Here is an 11375-nt window from a genome sequence, read left to right as displayed (position 1 = left end):
TCTATCATATTAATCATAATTAATTATAATTAAAAATAATTATGATTAATATGATAGAACCTTTCTCTATATTTTTATGCCAGGAATGGTTCTATATAGTTTTTTGTAGTAAATACGAATATGTTGCATTGTAGCCAATTTGTTGATAGGTGGGTAAGTTGATTCCTATCGCAGTGTAAATTGCCTCTATAATCAACTTTATATTAAATTAATGAAAACATAATACAATAAATAAAACAAGAGATAACAGATATGTACTAATTTTTATTAAAGATTGTATCTTTTATAATTATTTTATAGTAATCAAATAGCAAAATGTTATTATAGAAAAACAAATTAAATTATTTTAGTTTTAGCTTATTTTAATATGGAAATATTAAATACAAAGTGTTTTGTCAGAGTTAAATTGTAACTAAATGTTCATACACGTCATACTGCAAGTCAAACTAACCTTTTCTTAATGAGCCAAAGTATCTTATTTTAATATAGAAATATTAAATACAAAGTGTTTTGTCAGAGTTAAATTGTAACTAAATGTTCACACACGTAATACTGCAAGTCAAACTAACCTTTTCTTAATGAGCCAAAATACCCTATATGTGTCTGATTTTGATTATTTTATTATCACAAATTTTTATTTCTTAAAATAACATGTATTGTAATAGATGCTTTTCTTTTAACTAATAATATATCACTTATAATTTACTTTCTTAAGCCGAAGAATATTAATAAGAAATTATGAAATACTCAAAAATTTACTTGCCTTCTCCTAAATAATAAAAATTTTTCTCTTTTCTTGTTATAATACTTATTTAATTTAAATGATTCTTAAATAAAAATACCTGTGTTATAAAAGAGATATTTTGCGGTAACTTTCATTGTTTCTTTCACTATAAATACATAAGTAAACGTATTCTGATTTTGATTATTTTATTATCACAAATTTTTTATTTCTTAATATAATATGTATTGTAATAGATGCTTTTCTTTTAACTAATAATATATCAATAATTTACTTTCTTAAGCCGAAGAATATTAATAAGAAATTATGAGAAATACTCAAAAATTTACTTGCCTTCTCTTGAATAATAAAAATTTTTCTCTTTTCTTGTTATAATACTTATTTAATTTAAATGAATCTTAAATAAAAATACCTATGTTATAAAAGAGATATTTTGCGGTAACTTTCATTGTTTCTTTCATTGTTTCTAAATACATAAGTAAACGTAATGCTATGTCAACAAGCTCCAATCTTCTCTATATGTGTGTTATCTGTTATGTTTTCACTCTTTAGATGGAGTTAAACATAAATAATTTCTCGTATTCAAAAATACGAATTGCTTATAATTAGACACAGAAATGGAAATAAAACATACAACTGATCATGAAAATAAAAATTTTTGGAATTTAAGATTGTCCTCCACATAAATTCAAATAAACATAAATTGCATACTTAAATTTATATAGAGGACAATTTTTTAATTCCAAAAATTTTTGATTTTTATGATGATCAGTTCTACTAATAAGAATTAATAATTATTTACAGATTTTAATATCTCATTCAACATTATTAAGATCGTTTCGAAGATGCGAATAAGCATAAAAAATTTGTTAAATTGCTAGTCAATTTAATTCGCGATATTACTGCGGTAGTTTAATAGAGTTAGCGTTTCAAGATCGAAAAATCATTTCTGCGCGGGTTTCTGGAGACTACACACGTAGTATATAAATTCACATAAGAATCATACAAGCATTAAGATCCAGCTAGACCGTTTAAGGCTTTGATTTCTATAGTTAGTGTTATCACATATACGGTCCTATAATATATGATATTGTTTATATTATAGAGTTGTATAATTCACTCTCTCACTTACTTACAATAGAAGAGATCGGGACTCGTTGGCATAAGAGACAAATTGCATTGCGTTCCGTTTATTTATTTATGATAAAGGAAACAATGCAAAAGTTACCGCAAAATATTTCTTTTACAACATAGGTACTTCTCCCCAAGTTTTATTTAAGTCAAACAAGTTACAACAGAACATATTACAACAGAAAAAGAAAAAAGTCTGATTCAAGAGCAGGCAAGTAATTTTTTTAGCATTTCATAATTTCGTATTAATGTTCTTCAGCTTGAAAAAACAAATCAAAGTGATGTAAGTATTATTAATTAAAGGAAAAAAGTATTTGTTAGTATACTATACGTTATTTTGAATAACATTGGTAATTTATTATAATAAAATGATCAAAATCAGATGTGTGGAAGGATGGGATACATTGGCTCATATCATAAAAAAGGGTTAGGTTGACTTACCGTACGTGTGAACATTCAATTTACCTCTGACAAAAGCTTTACATTTAATATTTCTATATTAAAATAAGAAAGAATTAAAATAATTTATACTTGTTTTTCTGTAATATCATTTTGCTATTTAATCATTACAAAATAACTTTGAAAGATATAATTTTTTCTAAAAAGTACATTTCTATACTATCCAATTTTTATTTCTATTACGTTTTTGTTAATTTAATATAGAGTTTATCATAGAGTTTATCATAGAGGCAATTTATACTGTGATATGTAACAATTTACGCTACATATCGGGGCAAATGAACTACAATGCAGCATGTTCGTATTTTATTTATTGCAGAGGAACTATACAGTGTATAGAATCATTGGTATGAAAACGTAGAGAAAGGTTTTTTATATCATATTGATATTTTTAATTATAAATATATTTTAATAATAATTGTTTTAAAAATTTTAATGAAATTGTGAAACTGTGCCAAAAGCCGGTTTCCCCTACATGAAATCGCTTGTTTGATTTCTTTTGAAGATTTTTAATTGTATCGCTAATAGAAATATCGACAGATTAAAAAGTCATGTTTGCAATATTTGATATAAATAAAAAATTTATCTAGGTAACAATCGAAGACCTAGAAACTATTTTATTGATAATTTTGTAAAAATCTCCGCATTAGTCCAAAATCAACCTGCCACTTTTCAACAAACCTCGGTCTTCCCTACATGTGTGTTATCTGTTATGTTTTCACTCTCTAGATGGAGTTAAACATAAATAATATCTCGTATTCAAAAATACAAACAATGACTTATGATTAGACTTATAATTAGAAATGAAAACTAATACACATAACAAATGTTTATTTCTTCTGATTGAAATTTTTGGAAGTTGAGTTTGAAGATTGTCCCCCACATAAATCGAAATAAATATAATTGTATTATAGAGTTGTGTAACACACTCGCTCATTTACTAATTGCACATGAAATCGCTCATTTGATTTCTTTTGAAGATTTCTATACGGAAAGAACAATTTTGCTGAAGTATCTAAAAATTTAGCTATATAGACACAGATCTAAAAATAATTTTGTTGGACCGCGTTAAAATAATTTTATGAGAATCTCAAGCATGATGAGAAATATTGGAAAATATTTTGATATTTCAGCAGTTTTAGCGTTCTACATAATTATTTTGATCAATATAAATAAAAAATAAACGTAAATTGTATTACAGAGTTGTGTAACAAACACTTACTTACACACTGTATAGGAAATGGCTTATTTAATTTCTTTTGAAGATTCCTTACATCTATATTACTAATTACGTCGCTAATAAAAACATTGACAGATTAAAAAGTCAGTTTCGCAATATTTAAATGGAAAAAAAATTTACCTAGATAACAATCGAGGAAGACCTAGATACTATATTATTGTTAATTTTGTAAAAATTTTCGCATTAGAATCCAAAATCAGTGTTTGTGAAACATTCAAATTTCTCTCTCGCAATTCGCGCAAAGACGCGAATCTAAAATCAACAGTGTTTCTCTTGCGATTAACACCTCTCAGACGCGAATGCTGGTCGTAACCGAAAATCAGAAGTTGAGTGTTTGCACGCGATACGTGATTCGAACTCGGAACGTCTATTGCATGCAGATTCCTGGTCTTTCCGTTTCCGTGTTGGACGACTGAATACGTAGCTCCCGCGATCATTTGACTTCGATCTCGCAATTCCCTAACGGACATTTCCTGACAAGTTTTCAGAACCTAGGGAAGCTAACTCGGCCAGTTAATTAAGTTCAGTTTTGCATTTGTATCGATGGTCCGCAAGTAGCACGCGCATATAACGCCGCGTCTTACACCTCTCTGCGACAGACTTGGTATAGTCTTCTAAATACAGAAAGCATGTAGCGTGAAAATTAACGTCTGTTTAGTAATCTATTGTATTTTTATGTTTTATTCTTTATGCTATTGGCTCAATTATTTTGATGTAATTTCTTTCTTAAAATAATAAACTTTGCGTATCAATTTTTACTACACCGTCATAATTTCAAATATTTATTTTATTCAAGTTTATATATACATGTAAATGATATGTATTATAAAAAATTACGATTTGCGTTTCAATGTGTATTTAATATTTATGATTGTAAAACTTTAATAAAACAATAAAAGTTACGTTTCGACAATCAGATTGCAAAAAGTAAATAATGTAAAAGTTAAAATTGTAACTTTCTGATTATGCTTTCATGTTGTAATTTTTTATATTACTAGATATAATTTATTTAAAATAAAACTTTAAAGTAAATTTGAAATCAATTTTTCTTAATAAAATATTTTTCGCATGCCAAATTCCTAGTTCTACACAGTAAAGAAAACTATTTCTTTATACTTTACATGAAATTGATTTTATCGTAAATCGTATGTGATTTGCTAAGATATTTAATAAGTATTCATAATTGTGAAGTTTCAATAACGAAAGTTGAAAGACTTTGAGGCAAATAATACCGCTATGTTGATAAAACTTAAAATAGAATAGATATATTTAGTGTTTGGAAACTATAGCGCGAATACGGACGCATGGAACAGTACTAAAAAAAATTAATTTTATTTAAACGATTAAAATTACTGAAAAAGTGCGTCTTACATTTATTAATGTTTCAATTTTTTAATTTTACTGTCAAAAATGCATTGAAATTAACTTATAATTAAATTAAATTATTAAGTTTGCAAGAGAGATAGATAGATAGATAGATAGATAGAGAGAGAGAGAGAGAGGGGGGGGGGGGGGGGGAGAGAGAGAGAGAGAGAGAGAGAGAGAGGGAGGGAAATTATATTCTACCATATATAAGATGTGCAGTTTTGGAGATAAACACGTGAAACACTTTGCGCTTTATTATTTCGGACTTTGTAAAATAAAAGGTTACGTAAAATAGCTCTGAATTCTTAAAAACCTCTCTATCGTAAAAAAGATTAGTAAAGTAACTATGGTCTTACATAGCAGATCTCAATTTTCTGTTACTGATACCGTGTACCTGGTTTCGTGGATAATAATGATTAATGCTTGCGCGCGTGACATCCATTAGGACCTGATTAGGAAAATGATGTAACGTACTCTATTCCTGACAGTCCGCGTTACTCTCAATATTCCGCGGCGAATAATTCAGAATTTTTGGAATTAATCCCCGAGAACGCGCATAAAGCGTGACTTGCATCGCGCATATCTTGCGCTCATGCGCCAAATCAAGACCGTATACATCGCGAAAGGTACCATCGTTTCGAAATCGTCTCATTCTCAGATATCGCTATCTCTCTCATATTCTTTATTATCTAGGGAAAAAATCTGGTTGTCTCATAAATTTATTTTCTGAGATCACAGATATTTTCAGAAAAATTTAGGTAAATTTCTTCGAATGTATTAATTTCCACATTATTCTATATAGAAACGTGCATGATAAAACGAAAATTGTTCATCATATATTTAGACTATTTAGAGTAAGTTTTTTGCGATCATTTAATCCGAGATTTAAACTTTTGCATATTATATTCATTCCTATCTTGATAATTAAATTTATCAAAGAAATCGATACTTAAAAAATTTTAAGTTTTATTATTCAAGATTTAATTATATATAACGCATATATAATATAGAAATAAATGCAGTAAACTATTGCGAGAAATTTATCCTAAGTACATAGTAGAATCCAGCAGGATCATAATTGACAAATATAATATTTCTTTTAAAAGAACAAAACATATTTTTTATACATTTTTTAATATACCTCATACATGTTTTAAATAGTATTATATAAAAAAAAACATGTTTTATCGTGTTAAAACCATCGATTAAATATGTTTTAAACAGTTTAAAACATGATTTTTATCCCTGAGCAGGACACTCGTTTCCATCCTGCGATCGATATCGTCGGTACGGAGTCCGCACGTGGGCTTCGACTTCGCTTATCGAATCACCGGGTACGGTCCTGACGAGGTAGGTTGGTGGCGGAAGCCGCGACACAAAGAGGCACCTCTCGCCGTCATTCACGATGGGCTGAAGTCGCGGTTTCGCTGTTTCGCTTGGCTTATCGCGCGACGCAGCACTCGCGATTAAAGCGCGCCGCGCGTCGTTGTCATCGCCGTCGCCCGTGTCATCGTCACCGTCGACCGCATCGTGAACTCGTCTCGAGTCAGCGATACGACGGCTCGCAGGGGATACCCGGGGTATCAGACGCTTTCCCGAGGGTGGGCGGTGTCAGGTTAGGTTCCCGTCCAAGGGTGAGTCTGACAATTTCGGAGCATCAACGCCGATTTCCATATATAATTAGTTTGCGACTTTGTTTAATTGATCTGCCGATTCTCGTTGAATAATTTAGAAATTAGAGACATTATACAAACAATTATGGCCATCCAAGTCTGATCAACAATGAGTGACGCTAATAGAACCGATTCTGCGTCTTTTCCGACGACAAGCATTGCTTTGTTTATGTTATGCTTTTCCCGGAACAGTCTGTGCTTTGTCTTACTTTTTGCATCTTTATCTTTCTTTTTGGAAAAAAATTGAATTTTCTAGTTGTTAGAAAAAAAATCCTCAAATTTTTTATTAATTGTTTTTAAGTAAATAAGATAAAATTAGATATGAAATAATCGTATATAAGATTGAATTTATTTGCTTTTCACGTTATCTATTATTAAATTGACAGTCACTACTCGTTTATCGGTATAGTTAACTTTATGGTATATTTCTAAAAAGATTACGCTATACAGCTATAATTAATTAATATTTCACGGTTTGCATTATATAATTTAAATAATGTCGATGTCGAACACATTAATACTAATCGTTTATTTTAATAAATAATTAATGATTAATGTAAAACATATAAAATTATGTTAAATGTTAAATATTATCTTCGATCGTTGCGCAGGATTTTATGTCTAATAATAACTTTTATGCTTACTAATAATTCTATATATTACGTCTTTACTACTTTGCCACTTTTAAACCTTCCATTATTTCTATTAAAACAGGATGTTTTAATATTTTAGTAGATTATTAAGTTCATTTTAGACAATCTATAATTTGCTTGGAATTTCAAGATATAATAGAATTCTATTCATAGCTTTATATATGTTATACCTTTCGTGATGTATGTATGTGTTTTATATCTCTGCGTGTCTGTGCTCCTGATATTTTAATATTTTTTTCTTATATATTAAAAGGGCGCATAAAATTATAAATAGAATTTACTCTTGAATTCTGAGATGAATATAAAATAGACTTAAGAACAAATATAATAATTATTTAAATTTTCAACCATTCCGTAATTCCATAAATTTAGTTTTAAAATTTTGATAAATTCACAGTAAATTAAATAATTAAAGTAAACGTTTGTTTATAAATTACATGTTTTACTTAAATGCTTTCTGTTATATTGTAAACACGATGCGTTTAAAATATAATTTTAAATAAGCTAAAAAAAACTTTGTATTCTCTCGTTGCCTGAGCCTCGCACGGTTTGGTTACGCACGATAGCAAGCGGCACGCAATCTAATCCGCAATTTTGCTCGTTCTATTCTCGCATGTATCTGGACCTGCTTTGTACCTGCGAAAAGGGCGAGGTTCGCGATATGTGTTGCAGAACCGTAGCTTGAAATTAATTCCAACGAGCATGAAAGTTTTACTTTGAGCTCACTTTAGATGATCTGTTTTTCATATATTCAAAATTTACGATAGAATTTTATTTATAATTTTATACACCAAAATTTAAAGAATTAGAAATATATTCATATTAAAATATTAAATTACACACATATATCGAAATACACAACGTATGATATTATAATCGGAATCCTATTTTGAAATCTGATAAGAATAATTTAATAAAATAATTGGAGCATTATTTTATAAAATAGTAATAATAACGATGTCTATAATAATCGTTCTTTTGAACAAATATTGTTCCATTTGAAAATAAAAAATTGTGTATAACATTTTAAATAAGTATTTATTAGGTATTTTTAAATTTAAGAATTTATATTATTCCTACGTTTTATATCAAGCACGTTTGAAGCCTTAGAATCGCAGAAATTAATCCTTTCAGTACCCACATACATCATACATCCATTTTCAATGGTTCTGACCATATATTTCAAACTAGTAAGGCAGGGTTTTGCATTCAAATGCCATGAATGCAGCTAGACTTAAATATGACCGTCTAATTCTCCGTTTATGATTTAGATATATGTATGACAATTATAAATATCAAATATTCACATAATAAGAAAAATTATTAGACTCATTCTGAATTAAGGAAAAAATAATTAATCGCTTTCTACATTCATAAAATTTATTTAATTCAATATACAAATTAAAATATAACAATTTATTAAAGCAGGTCTTAAAATAAAAATACGTACAAGAATTATCTTATTATTATTTTTATTACTAAAAGTAGCGCTTTAAACCAAAGCAGATGTTTTTTAGTTCGCATAATTCACATGGCGTAAATATACAATCACACACACACACACACACACACACACAAAAACAGAAAATTGCATAATTCACATGGCGTAAATATACAATCACACACACACACACACACACACACACACACACAGAAAATATAGAGATTATTAAAAATACATAAAATTAACGAGATGGCTTTCGCTGTGTATGAAAGAACATTTTGACATTAAATTTAGATGTATTGCTAATTCGCCATCTTGAGACGGAATGTACTAGAAGCCAAAGCGTTTTTGTTTCGATAGAGTAACGAGAAAGCCGCCAAGCTGGCGAGTCTAACGAGCTGTGTGTCGACGATGATGGATGACGAGGAACAGGAAGAGCTCCGTTGCACCGGCAGCGACGTCGAGATCGAGGAATACACCGACACCGAGGAGTCGCCATATGTCCCTTATCAGGCGGGCGGCGATAAGCTGTTCGATACCGATCGCGAAAATTGGCAGAAGCTCCGTTTCCTGGCCACTCTCGTGTCGGTTGCAATATCAGTTACCGTTCTCGTTATCAGCTATCCGCTTTATCTCGAGAGCGTCGCCGCTGTCTCCAGCGCTTACACAGGTAGACAGACGTACACCTATTTATGCACACACACACACTCACACATCTTTACGGATTGCACCAATATATGGAGGTACTCGTGATGTCTAAATTAATGTGTAACGCCAAATTGAGTGACCAAGCCCGACCGATCGATCTCGCAATTTCGGGATTTCGGAGTTAAATATCTCGGGGATCAATTTCTCGGGATTGCAATTTCTCGGGACTGCAAACAATTTATTTATATCCGCGAACGTTCACCATGTGCTGCGAGATGTACGCGCATATCTCTCAGATTCTCGTCATTTCCAAAATTATAGCTCGCTCTGGCTGATATAATATCACAAGAGAAGCAACCGAATTACGTAAAACATGGTACTATAGTCTCGAGATCTAATTTTTTAAAATATTCACGATATATATTTGCTAAAAGTTACAAAAAAAAAACGAAATTTAAATTAGATTTTAATTAGACTTTTTCATTTTGGATAATTCTCTACTTGTGGTTTTATTAACCGTTGACTCGTTCATTATTGATTAAAACAGAGTAGAAATATTTATTCGACTAGAGCAGAGCTAAAATTGGACGCCACTTCAATTACACGGTAAATTCATATTGACGCTTTAATTAATTTCATGTCGTTGTCGTTTTGACCTTTTCGCTTTATTCGCGGCAATTTAATATGTTTCCAAATCGGTCTTCATGACTCTCGCAGGACTCCTTTTCACTGCCCTGTGCTCCGCCTGTATTTTGGGGTTGGTGTACTTCGCCGTGGACAGAGTGTCACCGCCGCCGCCGTTAATACCGAACAGCATGCGGATCAAGATCCCCCGCTGCGGCCTGATCAAAATAAGCACTCTGTACGCCCTCTCAGGAATCCTAATCACTCTGTCTCTCGATCGGAATAGGGTGTTGTGCCACTTACAAGATCCGATAAAGGGCATTACCCTCGTCTTCTCTCTCGTCTACTACTTCTTCTTTTGTCAAAAAAGTGAGTGCTTTAGAATTGCATGTCATGTTGGTATTGTTATTTCATCAACGTTTTATCGTAATAAGTAAAATAATTTATTATTCATATGTAATTGCGTTATACAAGTGCCAAATTATTTTATTTATTATGATAAGCTACAACGTTTTTGCGGTAAAGCGTGTACTAAATGGATGTAACATTTTAGACTTAATATATTTATAATACGTATTATTGTTTTATATGTAAATACTTATACAGAAAGTATTAATTTAGAAGAATGAAGGATTTATTGAGAATAATTTCTGCGGTACAGTGTTAGCCTTAGAAATAATGAGAAACTATTTTTGAAATTAATCCTAGAATATGATAAATTTTACGTACACAAGTGAACGAGGTTATTGGATAATACTAATAAACAGCTATGCCTTCAATAATCATTACGAAATCTCATTTGTCATATTAAGACAATTGGAAACAAACTTTTAAAAATTCTGTCCGTTATATATCAATTTAGACCTCCTGATGATTAGTAGAGAAGGATTATAACAGAGAGTGTGGCTTCAATATTTAAGCAATTTTGTATTATTTTGTTATTATATACTGTGTTATGAAAAAACACACGATTGAACTATATTCCATATCATTTCAAGATTTCTGATAGTGTGCTTGTTCTTTCTTTTCTTTTAAGTTAATAATGAAGTTATTTGTGTTTATAAAAATTTTGTGCTTTGTTATTAAAAACATGAAATATATAAAAAGCTTGAGTTACATTAATTAAGGGTGATCTATTTTTTTGTACGTAACATTTATGTATCGATAACAATACTGTATTATTCAATAGCGATAGCATTCAAGAGTTAATTGTATCAAGCTCCGAAAGTTAATTGAAGTGACCTGTTTTCTTGTAAAATTTATTTATATACGTATCAATAGCAATACTAAAACTCAATAGAATTAACATTCTAGAGTTGGTTGTATCAAACTTCGAGGATATTTTTTTAAAATAATTCTTGTTATTTTTCGAAATATAATCTTTTTCTACACGGAG

At 30.1% G+C, this 11375-nt stretch overlaps 1 protein-coding gene across 1 annotated transcript in view; it reads left to right on the top strand.

Annotated features, from left to right (window-relative positions):
* The first annotated feature begins 6296 nt into the window (after positions 1-6296).
* LOC108770924 (uncharacterized) overlaps positions 6297-11375 on the top strand; it is a 10681-nt gene continuing 5602 nt past the window's right edge. The window contains exons 1-3 of the mRNA XM_018522688.1: positions 6297-6571; positions 9068-9377; positions 10073-10348. Of these exons, the coding sequence (XP_018378190.1) occupies positions 9119-9377; positions 10073-10348 (535 nt within the window). The 5' untranslated portion in view covers positions 6297-6571; positions 9068-9118. The remainder of the gene's footprint in view (positions 6572-9067; positions 9378-10072; positions 10349-11375) is intronic.

This window comes from Trachymyrmex cornetzi, unplaced genomic scaffold (genome assembly GCF_001594075.2).
Source record: "Trachymyrmex cornetzi isolate Tcor2-1 unplaced genomic scaffold, Tcor1.1 scaffold138, whole genome shotgun sequence".
Classification (NCBI taxonomy): domain Eukaryota; kingdom Metazoa; phylum Arthropoda; class Insecta; order Hymenoptera; family Formicidae; genus Trachymyrmex; species Trachymyrmex cornetzi.
Note: the sequence above shows the minus strand (reverse complement) of the source record. Positions and strands in the feature narration are given on the sequence as shown.